General features: G+C 42.7%; 1 protein-coding gene across 1 annotated transcript; it reads left to right on the forward strand.

Annotated features, from left to right (window-relative positions):
- The first annotated feature begins 1,402 nt into the window (after positions 1-1,402).
- Positions 1,403-19,446, forward strand: pdcd1 (programmed cell death 1). Its single transcript, XM_062976929.1, has 5 exons — positions 1,403-2,132; positions 7,438-7,746; positions 10,801-10,980; positions 13,058-13,092; positions 18,687-19,446. Exons 1-5 carry the CDS (start codon positions 2,045-2,047, stop codon positions 18,951-18,953), a joined length of 879 nt encoding a protein of 292 aa, XP_062832999.1. The 5' UTR covers positions 1,403-2,044; the 3' UTR covers positions 18,954-19,446.
- The last annotated feature ends 345 nt before the right edge of the window (positions 19,447-19,791 follow it).

Below are 19,791 nucleotides of genomic sequence, written 5' to 3' on the forward strand. Positions count from 1 at the left end.
TGGATTGTAGACTTTGGACTCTAATACTGGACATATAACTTAATTTATTTGGACTGTTTTTGATCTTTCCTATAAGGACAATTGCTTGACTATATACTCTGCATACTTTTGTTTTGTTCTTTTATTGCTTTAATAAAGATATTAGATTGTTTATTGGCCTCCGTGTTGGTTTCCAGTGCTCACGCAGTCTAGGGGCGTTACAAGCTGTGACCAACAGTGTTGTGGAATTCAAAGAGGCACAAATAGAAGGCAAAAGGGAAAAATGTTTCAAGACATGTCAAGCTAACCCATGTTGGGACAACCTTCCATCTGGAAATCAATGTCCTCACTGTGGAAGATCATTTTGATCAATAATAGTTCTCTACAGTGAGCTATGGACCCACCACCAAGACCCTATGCTTGAAAGGCAATCAGACTCAGCCACGAGGGATAGCCTATCATAATGGTGATGATGGTGATAATACGACGACAAGGAACTGCATGGAAGAACTAAAAAACTCAGACAATGCAGAACTTCAGGAAATTAGGGGTGCATCTATACTGTCGAATTAACGTAGTTTGATACTACTTTGACTTCCACTTTGAAGCTGCATGTTCCTCCAATCAGACTTCTGGGTTGTATTGATTTATTCTGCCTCTCTATTGTATCTGCCCTTCATAGTGCATGCATGCTATTTAATGTTTCTTTTCTCTCTCTCATGAAATAAATGCAACATTGCACAGTTTCAATGCTTCTTGCAAATGGAAAGCACTGCCGTAATTGTGCAGTTATGGCAAAATGAAACATTTAAAAGATGGGGAAGGGAGTAAAAGGTTACCATATAGTTACTTTTGCGATTTTTTAATACTTTTTTTTTTTTAAAAAGAGAGAGGTGAGGCAAAAATACCTTGAAAGAAAGAAATACATTGAATAAAAAATGAGTTCTTCAACCAGGCAAATTCATCCTGGATGGATGAGGAATTTTAATTGTTATGTGCCTTATTTTTATCATTGTCATTATGATGGTTTGGCAACAGGCTTATAATAATATGGTTGTTTATTTCATTTGTATCAGCCACTGTTTTGACTGCATTTTCCTTTAACTCACACCATGACCCTCCTTGACTCCCACCATGACAGATAGGCCAGATAGTAATTAATTAATCCTTGTTAAAAGGAACTAATTAAAACGAACAAATTTATTTAAAAGAAACAGATCAATCAACTTTGCTGAATGACAGCTGGTGGCTTCTAATGTTGGAGCAATGAATCCAGCTTAGATTCTGAACTGAAAAGAAACATTGTGTGGCTACTAGGTATATTCTTTAAAGTTCAGACTAAAATCCGGAGTGGTTTTCATTGCCCTGCTGGCATTGACCACCACTTTCACCAACATTTTCCACACTGTTTGAAAACTCCCGTCATGTCTTTGTATTTACGGGGGGAAAATAGGATTTCTCATGAATAATTTTATCCATGTTGATCGTAAATGTCAGTTTTTCAGCAAGTTGCTCCATTCACCGGTTCAGTGGTTTTGGGCCATGTCGGAGAGCAAAACGTGCCCGTTGTTGTGTTTCTTGTCATTTCTTTCCTATGTGACTGTGTTTTCAGAAAAAACTTTCCCATGTTCTGTGCCTCAGCGATGTGCCAACGCAGCAAGTTTGCAAGCGCTCAGACAAAGTGCAGGGGTGGCTGCCGCTTCCCTTCTCTTTTTGTGGTCTGGTGCTTCAAAATGTTTGGTCGGGATGATGCCATTTCCTTTCAATGTACCCAGCATATGAAACACACGATAATGAGAATCGGAGGAGAAAGGAGAAGAGGAAGGGGGTGGCAGGGTGGGTGGGAGGATGAGTGAGTGGGCGACAAGCAGGGCTTCCCTGGCAAGTGGGGATGGGGACCCTTCAGTCCTGCCCTGGATGTGGACTGGCACGCAGGGCCACACGGAGAGAAGCCCAACAAGCCACAGAATGGCCCACGGGAGAGAGGGATGGGCGTCCTCAAACCAAGGATTTGATGCCTGATATGGGGTGTGAGTCCTGAACATGGAGAGCTCTTGAAGTGACCATGGAAAGCCGGCATCGGATAATGCATTGGGTTGGTGCTTGGCTTTTGCTGCTCTGTTGCCGGTCTGCCTTGCTGCTCAAACCCTCTGGTAGGTACCCTGTTTCCCCTAAAATAAGACATCCCCCAAAAAATAAGACCTAGTAGAGGTTTTGCTGAATTGCTAAATATAAGGCCTCCCCCGAAAGTAAGACCTAGCAAAGTTTTTGTTTGGAAGCATGCCCGGTGCCCACCAAACAAAACACCATAGCACGCAGGATTGGTAAATGTACATACCAGTTGTATATGGAAATAATGGTAGTAACAAGAAATTCTTGACAGAAGTCACAGTTTGTCTGGTTTGGTTATGTTGGTTTGTGACGACAACTACTGTACAGTATAGAATAAATGTTCATTTTTTTGTTCAACAATAAATGTGAATTCTTCTTCATGTAAAAATAAGTCATCCCCTGAAAATAAGACCTAGCACATCTTTGGGAGTAAAAAATAATATAAGACACTGTCTTATTTTCGGGGAAACACGGTATTGGTTTGTATACATTGGAAGGTTGGGCATGGGACAACCGTGGTCCTACTGGGCAAACTTGTGGAGTGAGCAAGAAGGAAAGGGTGGTCGGTGCGTACGTGCCTTCAAGTTGACCGTTGAGTTATGTTATGTTTAGCTCATGCATTTCAGAGGGCTTTCTTAGGTAACAACAGCTCAGAGGTGGTTTGGTCAGTTCCTTCTTCTGGAATAGAGTCTACATCAGGCATGGACAAACCTTCATTCCTCCAGGTGTTTTGAACCTCAACTCCCACCATTCCTAACAGCCTACTGGTTTTGGAGAAGGTTCAGAGAAGGTTCTTCTTTTTGGACCGCCACTTCCAAACTCCCCCAGCCAGAGATTTTGGGACTGACTGTCCAAAAAAGCAACTTTCTTCATCCTCTGGAAGATATAGTCTTCAGCTTTTGAGGGATCTTGTTTGTGTGCCTTCAAGTCACTTATTGGTTTATGTTGACTCCGTTAGTAAGTAAGTAAGTAACTTCAAAGGTTCAAAGTAAGCTACTTAAGGTTCAAACCACAGGAGCGGCGTGAGCGGCCGCTGCTAGCTCCAGTTCCTGCCAAGCTAGCAGTTCGAAAACATGCCAATGTGAGTAGATCAATAGATACCGCTCCGGCACTCCATGCAGTCATGCCAGTGGCCACATGACCTTGGAGGTGTCTACGGACAACGCCGGCTCTTCAGCTTAGAAATGGAGATGAGCACCAACTCCCAGAGTCAGACATGACTGGACTTAACGTCATGGGAAACCTTTACCTTAAGTAACTTTATTTTTCTATCCCTCCCGGTTGGGGCGGCTAACACAGGACAAAAGCCCAAAAATACAAACAGGTAAAACAGTTAAAACATGTTACAATAAAATACAGTAAAATCGACAATTATACAAACAGTTACGTTAAGCCAACAATGCAATAGCCCATCAAAATTCAATTAACAATTAAAATCAAATTAAAATAAAATAGAATAATGGATCATTAATTTTACTGTTTTTTTTAAGGCAAGGAATACTGAGCAGTGGCTTTGCCAACTCCTTTCTCTGAAACAGAGGATTCATGGGTGGTCGTCCACCTAATTACCAATTTATATTATATATGAATTTAAAGTCTGTATGGGCTGTAATCCAGCAGTTTTGTTCTGAGAATGTCTGCTTTTAAATAAATCAGAAAAGAATAATATTCACAATCCAAAAAGAATGCTTTTCAGACTCCCAGGACATTTGGATGGCCACATGAAACTGAGATGGTTATTAACATTTATTATTATTATTATTAATTATTATTATTATTATTATTACAGTAGAGTTTCGCTTATCCAACCTCCACTTATCCAGCATTCTGTATTATCCAACGTAGTCTGCCTTTTAGTAGTCAATGTTTTTGTGGTTAATGTTTTCAATACATTGCGATGTTTTGATGCTAAATTTGTAAATACAGTAATTACTACATAACATTACCATACATTGAATTGCTTTTTCTGTCGATTTGTTGTAAAACATGATGTTTTGGTGCTTAATTTGTAAAATCATAACGTAACTTGATGCTTATTATGCTTTTTCTTAATCCCTCCTTATTATCCAACATTTTTGCTTATCCAGCGTTCTGCTGGCCCGTTTATGTTGGATAAGTGAGACTCTACTGTATTGTTATTATCATCATTCTTGGTGTAAATATTAATTATTGGATGAATAACAGAATGCTATTTGCCTTATCAACGCTACTTTTCGAATGGTGAGAAATAAAGATTTGATATGTCTTTACACCTTCAAACCTTGGCTTGCTAGATGTCTTCTCTTTCTGGGGCACATCTACACCATAGAATTAATGCAGTTTGATTCTACTTTAATGGCCCTGGCTCAAGGCGGTGAAGTGCAGGGATTTGTAACATAATTCCTGGGATTTTATAGCATTGAGATCTGGTAGTTAAAATGATGTCAAATGATTAAATGTAGAATTAATTTGCTAATGTAGATGCACCTCTAGTCTCTTAAGGGTTTATTTCCTTCTCACCTCCTGAATGATTGTTAAGAAGACTCAAAGAATTTTATACCTTTTGTTTACTATGGATCCCACTTTTTTGCCACAAACCACAAAGACTTAAGGTTTTAAAACCCTAAAGTGCCTCAAATGTATATTTAAATTTGCTTATTATGGATCTTTACCTTTGGAGAGAAGGGAAAAATAAAGTTATGGACTTTATGGACTGTATGTGTTGTGACAAGCGATGTCTTTGGCCCCTTCTACCCTGCCATATAAAATCCAGATTATCTGCTTTGAATTGTATTAGTGTAGATACATATAATCCGGTTCAATAATAATAATAATAATACAGTAGAGTCTCACTTATCCAACATAAACGGGCCGGCAGAACGTTGGATAAGCGAATATGTTGGATAATGAGAGATTAAGGAGAAACCTGTTAAACATCAAATTAGGTTATGATTTTACAAATTAAGCACCAAAACATCATGTTATACAACAAATTTGCCAGAAAAAGTAGTTCAATAGGGAGTAATGCTACGTAGTAATTACTGTATTTATGAATTTAGCTCTAAAATATCATGATGTATTGAAAACATTGACTACAAAAATGCGTTGGATAATCCAGAACATTGGATAAGCGAATGTTGGATAAGTGAGACTCTACTGTAATAATAATAATAATAATAATAATAATAATAATAATAATAATAATAATATAACTTTATTTTTATATCCTGCCTCCATCTCCCCGAAAGGACTCAGGGCGGTTTACATGAGGACAAGCCCGATCCAACAAGATTAATGTTATTTATCTTCTTTGATAATCTGGATTATATGGCAGTGTAGAAGGGGCCTTTTTCTCCACCAGTCATCTTCACTTGTGAGGCATCTTCACCATAGAGTTAACACAGTTTTATATCACTGCAACTGCCATGGCTCAATGTTAGTTACCTAATCATGGGAGTTGTAATTTGGCACTCTTTGGCAGGGAAGGCTAAAAGCCTTGCAAAACTACAACTTCTATAAGTGTGCTTGTGCCTCACTGAACAACAAACCTTCAAGATCCCATAACATTGAGATGTGGCTGTTAAAGTGGAATGTAACTGCATTAATTCTACAATGTGGATGCACCTCAAGGTCCCTATCCCAAATTGTAAACAGGAACAGTGCTTTGGAAAAAGAGAGCCATAATGTTATGGTTTTGAGTGTTGGATGACAAGTCTGGAGACCCAGGTTCAAGTTCCCACTTGGACATGATGGCAATGGCAAACCTCTTGACAAGAAAAACCTTGAAACAATTGGAAGGTCCTCTTCTAAAAAATCCTTGCCAAGAAAAACCCTTGAAGTGATGGGAAGGTCTTCAACTATGCTGTAAAGCAGGGGTCCCCAAACTAAGGCCCGGGGGCCGGATGCGGCCCTCCAAGGTCATTTACCTGGCCCCCGCCCTCATTTATAATATAATATTTTTATATCAGTTTTAATAATATAATATATTGTATATACATATGGGGAGCCCCAGTGGCGAAGTGTGTTAAAGCACTGAGCTGCTGAACTTGCGGACCAAAAGGTCCCGGGTTCAAATCCCGGCAGCGGAATGAGAGATCGCTGTTAGCCCCAGCTCCTGCCAACCTAGCAGTTCGAAAACATGCAAATGTGAGTAGATCAATAGGTCCCCAAGATGGAAGACAATCGTCCTCGAGCTACGAGGGATCGCCTAAGTAAGTAAGTACCGCTCCAGCGGGAAGGTAACAGTGCTCCATGCAGTCATGCTGGCCACATGACCTTGGAGGTGTCTATGGACAACGCCGGCTCTTTGGCTTAGAAATGGAGATGAGCAGCAGCCCCCAGAGTCAGACATGACTGGACTTAACGTCAGGGGAAAACCTTTACCTTTTACTATATACATATGATATTGATAATAATATTATCATTTTATACAATATAATACTAATAATAATACCATATAATAATATTAATTATATGTTATATATTACATATAATATTACAGTATAGTGGTTTAGTTCAATATAGTAATATATAATGCTAATACAGCAGAGTCTCACTTATCCAAGACTTGCTTATCCAACGTTCTGGATTATCCAACGCATTTTTGTAGTCAATGTTTTCAATACCTTGTGATATTTTGGTGCTAAATTCATAAATACAGTAATTACTACATAGCATTACTGCATACTGAACTACTTTTTCTGCCAAATTTGTTGTATAACCTGATGTTTTGGTGCTTAATTTGTAAAATCATAACATAATTTGATGTTTAATAGGCTTTTCCTTAATCCCTCCTTATTATCCAACATATTCACTTATCCAACATTCTGCTGGCCCGTTTATGTTGGATAAGTGAGACTCTACTGTATTGTGCTATGCTAATAATATAATATATTGTATGTACATACAGCTGCTCTGAGTCCCCTTTGGGGTGAGACGGGCAGGATATACATGTAGTAAATAAATGCAGTAAATGAATAAATAAATAATTTTAGACTTAGGCTCGCCCAAAGTCTGAAATGACTTGAAGACACACAACAACAACAATCCCAATTAACCTGACTATCTCATTGGCCAGAAGCAGGCCCACACTTCCTATTGAAATCCTGATAGGTTTATGTTGGTTAAAATTATTTTCATTTTTAAATACTGTATTGGTCTTTCATTGTTATTGTTGTTGTTTTGCACTACAAATAAGATATGTGCAGTGTGCATAGGAATTGGTTCGTTTTTTTTTTTTCAAATGATAATTCAGCCCCTCAACAGTCTGAAGGATTGTGGTCCGGCCCTCTGCCTTAAAAGTTTGAGGACCCCTGCTGTAAAGTCTCAACATTCAGGACATATCTTTATTTTTGTCTCTTTGTGCAGCAACGTTTTGGCCAACCCAACTGAATCAATCGACGGGCACCACGGCCGAGTTCACCTGCAATATCTCCAACGCAGAGGTTTTTGAGGATTCTGTGAATTGGTACAAATTTGATGCGAACAAGCAGCCGGGAAAACTGGATACAAGGAACAAGAACAAGTACGAGATCACTCGCCTGGACACACAGACGTTTCGTATGAAGATCCTGAACCTAGAAAGGAACGACAGCGGGGTCTACTCCTGCATACTGGTCGCTACCCACTCGAGCCTCGGCTTCACGGAAAGCAACCACGGCAACCTCACAGTCACAGGTCAGAACGGACACTTTTGGGCACTTTCCTCCAGTGTGTGGATGTGGGTTGGGCCACAGATGGGACTCAATGGCCGTCCTGTTTGTGGGGCAGGGAATCTCCCCTGGGGCTTAGAAAGGAGCTGTTCAAGGTGCTGAACGTATGACCATGTATTTGGGAAATAATCAAGCAGTCACTCCTCCACATTCAGTTTCATAAATTCAGAACGGGTTAAAGAGAAAACAGAAGAGAGGAGGGAGCAAGAAAGGAGTGAAATAATATGGGAAAAGACAAGGCATTGGTGTTATTAAGGTGTTGCTAAGTTCCAGGAGAAGACACCTGGGCAAAAGGTAGAACGAGATCAAGGTGGCCTGAAGAGATGGAAGGGGGAAGAAGAAAGAGTGGAAATCGTTTTGGGAACACAAGGAAATGTTTACAGAAAAAGAAAAAACAAAAGGGTTGTTGTATGTTTTCCGGGCAGTATGGCCATGTTCCAGAAGAATTCTCTCCTGACATTTCGCCCACATCTATGGCAGGCATCCTCAGAGGTTGTGAGGTATGGAGAAATGAAGCAAGGAAGGTTTATACGAGGGTTATCCAGAAAGTTCATGACGTTTTGGAATTAAAAATAATTTCCGCACGATCTTCCTCGATCGCGCTTTTGTTTTGCAGATGCTTGCAAAGAAGGTGCTCTTCTAAGGTTTTGCAAGAAGCACACCTTTCCTGTCCCAAAAAACCTTCCTTGCAAGCATCTGCAAAACAAAAGAGCGATCGAGGAAGATCGTGCGGAAAGCTCAGCGCACCATTTGACAGCTGAGAGAAGGGAAGCCAGCCTGGTTCAGGACGCAAGCCAGGCGGGAATCTTGGTGGGGGGGAGGGCTTTTCAAACACTTTTATCACTATGATAACTACCTAGATTTCAGTGGGGACTATGGTGAGAACTAGTATTTGGGTCTGGCTTTCAACTGAATATGGTAAATGTTTTCTCCTATACTTTGTTTATTTTTAATTCCAAAACGTCATGAACTTTCTGGATAGCCCTTGTATATCTGTGGAGGTTCCTGGGAGGGGGGAAGAACTCTTGTCTGTTGGAGGCCAGTGTGAATATTGTAATTAATCACCTCAATTAGCATTAAATGGCCTTCCCAGCTTCACCTCCTGGCCTGGGGGAATCCTTTGTTCAGAGTCGTTAGCTGCCCCTGATTGACTCGTGTTTGGAATTCTTCTGTTTTCAGAGTGCTGCTCCTTATTTACTGTTCTGATTTTGGAATTTTTTAATACTGGGAGCCAGATTTTGTTCATTTCCATGGTTTCTTTCTTTCTGTTGAAATTTCTGTTCAGTGGCTTCTTTGTGTTGTCCGACATGATAGTTGCCGGAGTGGTCAAGCATTTATGTGTTCTCAGATAATATCCTGTGTCCAGGCTGGTTCATCAAGGGCTCTGCTATGGCTGATTTCTCTGGTTGAGTGAGTCTGCAGTGTCTTTCATGTTCTTTGACTCGTGTTTGTGCAATGCTGTGTTTAGTGGTCCCTATGTAGACTTGTCCACAGCTGCGTGGTCTACGGTAGACTCCTGCAGAGGTGAGAGGATCCCTCTTGTCCTTCACTGACCGTAGCATTTGTTGGATTTTCTTTGTGGGTCTGTCGATGGTTTGTAGGTTGTGCTTCTTCATCAGTTTGCCTATGCGGTCAGTGGTTCCCTTGATGTATGGTAAGAACACCTTTCCTCTGGGTGAATCTTTGTCTTGACTCTCATGGCTTGTTCTTGGACTGACAGCTGTTCAGATGTCCATGATGGAGTATCCACTAGCCTGAACAAAGGCCAGGAGGTGAAGCTGGGAAGGCCATTTAATGCTAATTGAGGTGATTAATTACAACATTCACACTGGCCTCCAACAGACAAGAGTTCTTCCCCCCTCCCAGGAACTTCCACAGATATATAAACCTTCCTTGCTTAGTTTCTCCATATACCTGACAACCTCTGAGGATGCCTGCCATAGATGTGGGTGAAATGTCAGGAGAGAATGCTTCTGGAACATGGCCATACTGCCCGGAAAACACACAACAACCCTGTGATCCCGGTCATGAAAGCCTTCGACAACACAGAAAACAAAAGGATTGTTTACAGAACAAAAGAGACACAGAGGCATTGAAGTAGGAGAAGGGAAATTACAGACAAGAAGAGAAAATAATGTTTTGATTTCTTGGCTTGTGCACATGTGCATGTTTACATCAATTCGAGACTATAAAACCCATGATCCAGAGACATGGGTTTTTCTTGATGGCACTTTTCTTGATGCTATCTTTGGCTTGTCTTGATTGGAAGACCACCCATTAGTAAGAGTAACTACTAATGGGTGGTCTTCCAATCAAGACAAGCCAAAGATGGCATCAAGAAAAGTGCCATCAAGAAAAACCCATGTCTCTGAATTAAACTATTGAATTTTAATCTCCTAGATTCCTAGTCTTAATTGGGAAGTAAAAAACCCTAATGTGTCCTTAGAATTGCACTGGAGGACCTACAAGTAACCACAGAGAACACTTCTCTAGGTATTTGTCAGTCCTCCAACATGACTATATGGTCAGATTCCACCAGAGATTGCCCATAGAACCACATTGAAGAACCTACAGATACCTACACAGAACACTTTTCTAGGCATGTGTCGATGCTACAACATGATTCTATGATCAACTTCCACTATAAGTTGACCATAGGACCACAATGAAGAACCTAAAAATACCTACAGAGAAAGCACCTCTAGATATTTGGAGGTTTTCCAACGTAATTTTGTGGTTAACATCAGCTGGAAGCCCTTGAATTCCCAATCCGCTCCTTTGTCAAGAGAGGCCATAACATGCCCACATTGCATGTTATTCTTTCAAATTCAGTTCCGTAATGCTGTAATTTGCTACTGAGGTACAACTGTTTTATAACTCCATGAGTGCAGTTATGTCCTGTCTTCTGACGTAGGATTTTGGTCATGATTTTCTTCAGTGAATCCACTGGCTTTGCTTTTTGACTGATGTTTAACTCTTAGAACTATTGGGCATACTCTCATGTCTTTGAAATCTGCAGAAATTGCACCAACGCCTGGATCACCGGAAGATGAGTACGAGAGTGACCATGATGCAAAAGAGAATGAAAATGCTGGCCACAACATCCCTTTGGCTGCCATTGGGGCATTGGGACTGGTCCTGGTCTCGGTGCTGGCATCTTTGTGTTTCTTCCTTATTAAAGTCATCCGGAGAAGGCAAGGTATGGAATTCCAGAATCCTAGAGTTGGAAGAGGCCCCAGTCTTTGCAGGAATACTTTTTGGCACCTTTGGGCAGTTTCCCCCTATACTTTGAGGACTCTTTGTTGGAATCGTTAGAACCTGGCAGCCTGTTTTCCAGATTGACATCAGAATGTATGGAAAAGGGATTGGATGGACCAGGCATGGGCAAACTTTGGCCCTCCAGGTGTTCTGGACTCCAACTCCCACCATTCCTAACAGCCTCAGGCCCCTTCTTTTCCCTGCTCAGCCGCTTAAGCGGATTATCCTATAGCAGCTATGGTCTAAGTGAAACTACAACAAATACTGAACATTTTCTGCAACTTCACCATTTAATTAGGTCCAGATATACACTTGCTCTGTGCAATAATATTTTTACAGAGTATCATGTTTAAATTTATTGTTTTTTCTAATTTGGAATTTTTATTATAATGAGTATGCTATTGTCACTTTATACTCTTTGATATTAAGTGAAGTAGTTGTGGCATTGAATGTTTGCCATTTATATGTACGTATGTTAACTGCCCTGAGTTCTTCTGGGGAGAGAAGGTGGTCTAGAAATAAAGTATTATCATCATCATCATCATCATCATCACCATCATCATCATCATCCATATATATATATATATATATAAATGTAATGTGCAAAATTAGGACTGAGTTAACAACAAAACCACTCGGCCAAATCACACCAAATGTGGCCACAATACTCATCACTTTCCAAGGAGTGACCTTGCAGCTTCAAAGCCTGGCTGCTTCATACCTAAGGGACTCAATTGTTGGCCAACTTGAATACCATTGAATAGCCTTGCAGCTACAAAGCCTGGCTGCTTCATACCTAAGGGACTCAATTGTTGGCCAACTTGAATACCATTGAATACCCTTGCAGCTTCAAAGCCTGGCTGCTTCATACCTAAGGGACTCAATTGTTGGCCAACTTGAATACCATTGAATAGCCTTGCAGCTTCAAAGCCTGGCTGCTTCATACCTAAGGGACTCAATTGTTGGCCAACTTGAATACCATTGAATAGCCTTGCAGCTACAAAGCCTGGCTGCTTTATACCTAAGGGACTCAATTGTTGGCCAACTTGAATACCATTGAATACCCTTGCAGCTTCAAAGCCTGGCTGCTTCATACCTAAAGGACTCAATTGTTGGCCAACTTGAATACCATTGAATACCCTTGCAGCTTCAAAGCCTGGCTGTTTCATACCTACGGGACTCAATTGTTGGCCAACTTGAATACCATTGAATACCCTTGCAGCTTCAAAGCCTGGCTGCTTCATACCTAAGGGACTCAATTGTTGGCCAACTTGAATACCATTGAATACCCTTGCAGCTTCAAAGCCTGGCTGCTTCATACCTAAGGGACTCAATTGTTGGCCAACTTGAATACCATTGAATACCCTTGCAGCTTCAAAGCCTGTCTGCTTCATATCTAGGGGACTCCATTGTTGGCCAACTTGAATACCATTGAATAGCCTTGCAGCTACAAAGCCTGGCTGCTTCATATCTAGGGGAATCCTTTCTGGGCCACCTTGAAGGGCACGAAGAAAACCCCACTTAAGACTACGCCACAGCAACACGTGGCCGGACACAACTAGTTATTATATATAGAAACCCCACTTGCCTAGTTTCCAACAGACCTCCCAACCTCGGAGAATGTCTGCCATAGATGTGGGTGAAATGTCAGGAGAGAATGCTTCCGGAACATGGCCATACAGCCCAGAAAATTCACAGAAACCTAAAGGAGGCAGGAGTGGTACAGCAGTTTTGGTGCTGGACTAAGGGTGCATCTACACTGTGGAATATATGCACTTTGGCACCACTTTAGTTGCCATGGCTCAATGCTATTACATCCTGGGAGTTGTAGTTTTGGGAGGCACCAGCACTCTTTGATTCCACAGCACTAAGCCATGGCAATTACAATGGTGCCAAACTACTGTGTTCTTATTGAATTAATTCCTCTCACCAGTCTGCTAACAGGCTTCATTCTTGGACTCTGTGGGGTCAACGGTTTAAATAGTGAGTTTAATTTTATCTCCTTTGTTGTTTTGCAGAGAGAGGAAAACCCCATGATGAAAACGCTCCGTTGGTAAGTTCCTTTTCACTCAAGGTCTTCTGTCGACAAGGAAAAACTTTCACACTGAACTGGCCATCTTTTTGTCAGTGCCTCGTAGGATGATATTCTGCAAGCGAAACTTCAAAACGCTCAGCTGAGCTGGGAATGAATTTCCCCCTTTTTAATTACTCATTAGTTTTCGCAGCAGAAAATGTCAGTAAAGTTTTCCATTTGCCTGCAATAACGCCGGCTGCAAATTCACTACTTTTCAGAGGAACAGAAGAAGGCTTTCTGTCTCTTACTCCTTATTGTATGTATTCTGCCCAAGGATAAGCAACGAGAAATAGCCGAGCAAAGTTCACAAGTGATCACTTCCTCTTGCTTCTGCGTTTCTCAGGCAGGATCCACACTGCCCTATATCCCAGGATCTGATCCCAGATTAGCTTCTTATCCCAGATTAGTGGCAGTGGAGACTCATCTAATCCAGTTCAAAGCGGAATAATCTGAGATCAGATTCTGGGATATGAGGCCGTGGAGCTCGATGGTGCAGTGAGTTAAACCGCTGAGCTGCAGAACTTGCTGACCGAAAGGTCGGTGGTTCGAATTTGAGGAGCAGGGTGAGCTCCCGCTGTTAGCCCTAGCTTCTGCCAACCTAGGAGTTTGAAAACTTGCAAATGTGAGTAGATCAATAGGTGGGAAGGTAACAGAGCTCCATGCAGTCATGCCAGTGGCCACATGACCTTGGAGGTGTCTACGGATAACGCCGGCTCTTCAGCTTAGAAATGGAGATGAGCACCAACCCCCAGAGTGTGAGTAAATCATTAGGTACTGCTCCGGCAGGAAGGTAACGGCACTCCATGCAGTCATGCCTATGGCCACATGACCTTGGAGGTGTCTACGGACAACGCCGGCCCTTCAGCTTAGAAATGGAGATGAGCACCAATCCCCAGAGTGTGAGTAGATCAATAGGTACTGCTCCGGCAGAAAGGTAACGGCACTCCATGCAGTCATGCCTATGGCCACATGACCTTGGAGGTATCTACGGACAACGCCGGCTCTTCGGCTTAGAAATGGAGATGAGCACCAATCCCCAGAGTGTGAGTAGATCAATAGATACTGCTCCGGCAGGAAGGTAACGGCACTCCATGCAGTCATGCCTGTGGCCACATGACCTTGGAGGTGTCTACGGACAACACCAGCTCTTCGGCTTAGAAATGGAGATGAGCACCGACCCCCAGAGTGTGAGTAGATCAATAGATACTGCTCCGGCAGGAAGGTAACGGCACTCCATGCAGTCATGCCTATGGCCACATGACTTTGGAGGTGTCTATGGACAACGCCGGCTCTTCAGCTTAGAAATGGAGATGAGCACCAACCCCCAGAGTGTGAGTAGATCAATAGGTACTGCTCCGGCAGGAAGGTAACGGCACTCCATGCAGTCATGCCTATGGCCACATGACCTTGGAGGTGTCTACGGACAACGCCGGCTCTTCGGCTTAGAAATGGAGATGAGCACCAATCCCCAGAGTGTGAGTAGATCAATAGGTACTGCTCCGGCAGGAAGGTAACGGCACTCCATGCAGTCATGCCTATGGCCACATGACCTTGGAGGTGTCTACGGACAACGCCGGCTCTTTGGCTTAGAAATGGAGATGAGCACCAATCCCCAGAGTGTGAGTAGATCAATAGGTACTGCTCCGGCAGGAAGGTAACGGCACTCCATGCAGTCATGCCTATGGCCACATGACCTTGGAGGTGTCTACGGACAACGCCGGCTCTTCGGCTTAGAAATGGAGATGAGCACCAATCCCCAGAGTGTGAGTAGATCAATAGGTACTGCTCCGGCAGGAAGGTAACGGCACTCCATGCAGTCATGCCTATGGCCACATGACCTTGGAGGTGTCTACGGACAACGCCGGCTCTTCAGCTTAGAAATGGAGATGAGCACCAATCCCCAGAGTGTGAGTAGATCAATAGGTACTGCTCCGGCAGGAAGGTAACGGCACTCCATGCAGTCATGCCTATGGCCACATGACCTTGGAGGTGTCTACGGACAACGCCGGCTCTTCGGCTTAGAAATGGAGATGAGCACCAATCCCCAGAGTGTGAGTAGATCAATAGGTACTGCTCCGGCAGGAAGGTAACGGCACTCCATGCAGTCATGCCTATGGCCACATGACCTTGGAGGTGTCTACGGACAACGCCGGCTCTTCAGCTTAGAAATGGAGATGAGCACCAATCCCCAGAGTGTGAGTAGATCAATAGGTACTGCTCCGGCAGGAAGGTAACGGCACTCCATGCAGTCATGCCTATGGCCACATGACCTTGGAGGTGTCTACGGACAACGCCGGCTCTTCGGCTTAGAAATGGAGATGAGCACCAATCCCCAGAGTGTGAGTAGATCAATAGGTACTGCTCCGGCAGGAAGGTAACGGCACTCCATGCAGTCATGCCTATGGCCACATGACCTTGGAGGTGTCTACGGACAACGCCGGCTCTTCAGCTTAGAAATGGAGATGAGCACCAATCCCCAGAGTGTGAGTAGATCAATAGGTACTGCTCCGGCAGGAAGGTAACGGCACTCCATGCAGTCATGCCTATGGCCACATGACCTTGGAGGTGTCTACGGACAACGCCGGCTCTTCGGCTTAGAAATGGAGATGAGCACCAATCCCCAGAGTGTGAGTAGATCAATAGGTACTGCTCCGGCAGGAAGGTAACGGCACTCCATGCAGTCATGCCTATGGCCACATGACCTTGGAGGTGTCTACGGACAACGCCGGCTCTTCAGCTTAGAAATGGAGATGAGCACCAATCCCCAGAGTGTGAGTAGATCAATAGGTACTGCTCCGGCAGGAAGGTAACGGCACTCCATGCAGTCATGCCTATGGCCACATGACCTTGGAGGTGTCTACGGACAACGCCGGCTCTTCAGCTTAGAAATGGAGATGAGCACCAATCCCCAGAGTGTGAGTAGATCAATAGGTACTGCTCCGGCAGGAAGGTAACGGCACTCCATGCAGTCATGCCTATGGCCACATGACCTTGGAGGTGTCTACGGACAACGCCGGCTCTTCAGCTTAGAAATGGAGATGAGCACCAATCCCCAGAGTCGACTGGACTTCATCTCAGGGGAAAACCTTTACCTTTAATCTAGAGCCAGTCTAAGGTGCAATACCCAAACTAGCCACATGAGGGACCAAAAAAGCATTTCTCTGCAAGTCATGTTGGAAGACCTATAGATTTTCTATACATTTTTTATCTCCGGCAAAAAAAGTAAATTCTTTATTCACAGTTTTTTACTTTCATGCGGGTCCTGTACCCTTAATGCTAGTGAATGTGAATGAAAATTTACTTAACATTATTATTAATATTATTATTTTTATTTATACCCCACCTTTCTCGTTGTGGATACTCAAGGTGGCTAACAATCCTACACTTTAGCGATAGTTTAAAAATTGCAATACAAACGTTTAAAAAAACTATTAAATAGTACGGTGTGGTCAGGATCAGTATGCAAAGGGATCTGGACAAGACTGAGAGTGCATCTACACTTGATAGAATTAATGCAGTTTGATACCACTTTAACTGCCATGGCTCAACGATATGGAATCCTGGGACTTGTAGTTTAGGGAAAGCATCAGCCCTCTTTGATTTCATAGCACTGAACCAAAGCTGTTAAAGTGATATCAAACTTCATTAATTCAACAGTCTAGATGCACTCTGTCTTGCTATAAGATCTATTTGCATACTGATCCCGACCACACTGTATTATTTAATTGGTTTTTAAACTTTTGTATTGTGCTTTTAAAACTTTGAGTGTGACTAGCCCCCTTTCCCTCTCATCCCTCATTAACCATGAAGATACAAATGGGAGAATTAAAAAATCTGAAATCCAAAAAGAGCTTTGTGTTCAAGCACTTAGGATAGACTCATAGAATGGAAGAGATCCCAAAGGCTATCCAGCCGAACCCCTTTCTGCCTGGCAGGAAGACACAATCCAAGCCCTCCTCACAGATGGCCATCCAGCCTTAACTAATAGGAAGAAAGGAGACGCCAGATGCAAATCAATGAAATCACCTGCTCTGACCAACCAGGGATAGACTTATGCCACAAGGAGGGGTGGGTAGACGGATGATGATGATGATGATGATGATGATGATGATGATGATGGCTCCTGTCATGGTTTGCAAAGGCACTGTGTTGTGTGTGTTAACTGGAAAATGAACTGCATGAAGCCGATTGGCTGAACCTGCAAAGACCTGGGGATTGATTTGATACTGTTTCTGTTCTGCTGCTGCAGAACAAGGTCAAGTTTTCATTGCTGACTGCGTACTGCTGGTAAAGAGAGCAGTGTACTCAGAGGGGCCTTGCCTTTTTGAGGCTTATTTGCTGCTGAGAAAAGAGGAACTAGGACTGTATTTTTCTCTGAAGCAGATTTGTGGTCTGAGAAAGGACTATTTATGACTGTGGACTTCTGTAAATGATCCATTGTAAATACTACTGTTTTTGATCTTTTGGAATCAGTAAAGTTCCTGCATGTTTGTTCTGCAAAACTGAGTGGCATGTTATTGTTCTGCGGGTAACTCTGGATCGCGGGCACACGTAAGAACTTCCATTTATCATTGTCAATCCGTAACAGCTCCTAGATCCCTGTTTTCAAGCCAGGTGTCACCCATCCTATATTTGTGCATTTCATTTTTATTGCCTGTGTCATATCATACATTTCTCCCTGAAGCTCTCTAATCTGTTAATGTTGTGGTTCAGTCTGATGATGAAGGGGGATTTGGGTTTATGCAGGCTGACCAAAGCAATGCTGATGAGGGAAATGTCGAAGGCTCTGAATTGTCAGAGAGGCCGCAGGCTAGCGAGGAAACAGTAACTAATGATAAGGGTGATCTTTCACAGGATTTGGAACATCAACAGAGTTTAGAACATCAACAAGTTCCAGGTGTCTCTGGCAGCGAGTCAGAGGAGTCTTCCTTAGATAGAGATACAAGGTTAAGGTTAAAGGTTCTTTGTCCCAGGCGTTCCCTTAGAATCGCTGGCAAATGCAAGGGAACTCAAGGACAGAGAAATGCTTTCTTGGCTTGTAAGCATGGGTAAAGAAGGGAGAAATAGGGAAAGGTTTCAGAAGAAGCAACGTTAATTTTGGGAAGCATAGGTCCTGCCTTGTCTAAGCTCATGGAACAGGATTATTGGTTTTGGTTCATGCCTGGAACTTGTGTTTTGGATTATACTTTGAAGTTCATGTTGTCTTGTTTTCAGGACTGATTTCCTATATCAGAGACTTGGAACTATATTCCTAGATTATTGACTTTTTGACTGACTGCCTTTGCATTTGAAATATTGCTTTTTTACTGACTGCTATTGCATTTCGATGACTGCTTTCTTTACTTCTTTTTATTCAGACTTTGCTATCTTTTATCAATAAACTGTTTAAATCTAGTCTGTTGTGGTGGAGTGTGTGTTAAGAGCAAGGTGAACCAGCACTGAGGTGCAACAGTTAGGGTCATTTTGGATAATGACCGGGGAAATTAGCTCTTCCAGGATAAAGGTGACTAAACCTGTTTAGGCTTCCTTTTAAAGTCTGAATAAATAACTCTTCTTTTTTGGTTTCATCATAGGAAGAAGAGCCTCCCGCCGTGGCCGTGTTCACCGTGGATTATGGGGTGCTGGAATTCCAGGCTAGGAAGAACGCAAGGAGGCCTCCTTTTCCTCCTCCATCTCCAAAACCGCAACCTTTGGACCAAACTGAATATGCTACCATCATCTTCCCGACAGAAAAGTCGGTTCCTATGGAAAATACGGGGAAGCTGGGCCCCATGGAAAACACCAAGAGGACTAAAAGGCAAGTGAGATGGGTTCCCACTGGCAGGCAACAGTTGCATTGAAGGCGATGGATGAAGATGGGCTCCTCTTCCTCACCAAATCTGGCCTCCGTTGCCTTTTGAGATTCTGGGTCGGAAACTTGGAAATGTTGACAAGACTATTGGTGATTCATCTGCGAAACCAGACATGGTCTGGGTCACGATGGCAGCCTAGAAACCACATCCTCGCCACGGAGATGCGGACTGGGGTGAGAAATAGATTGCCTATGCCCAAAATAGACGGATAATGAAGACTGAGCGTGTTTTTCTACCCTGGATGACAACAAAAGTGTGTTTTGTTGCCTCACAACCTCTGAGGATGCCTGCCATAGATGTGGGCGAAACGTCAGGAGAGAATACTTCTGGAACATGGCCAGACAGCCCGAAAGACATACAACAACCCAAAGTGTGTTTTGATGTATTGAGACGTCCTATGGAAGAAGACCGCAACCTCTATGAGGCTTTTTTGCATTTCTAAGATTACTGCGAAATAAAAACCCCAGCGCCTTTCCCCCAATTTTGGTTGTTTCCTTTCGTGTAGAAAGTTGGATTTGGCAGATAGGGGAAAAAGTTGCATTTTGCATAATATTACCATATATATTGGATATTACTGTATATACTGGAGTATAAGCCTAGTTTTTCAACCCTTTTTTTAAGACTGAAAAAGCCCCCCTCGGCTTATACTTGGGTGAAGGTCCTGGTTGGCTTATATTCAGGTCAGCTTATACTCGAGAATATATGGTACATTTATTATTTTTCTCTATTATTATTGGTATTATTACATTTATTATTTTTCTCTATTATTGTTGCTAACAAAGAGCAACAATAAATTTTACTCTATTCTTCTTCTTCTTATTATTAT

This window comes from Anolis carolinensis, chromosome 3 (genome assembly GCF_035594765.1).
Source record: "Anolis carolinensis isolate JA03-04 chromosome 3, rAnoCar3.1.pri, whole genome shotgun sequence".
NCBI lineage: Eukaryota > Metazoa > Chordata > Lepidosauria > Squamata > Dactyloidae > Anolis > Anolis carolinensis.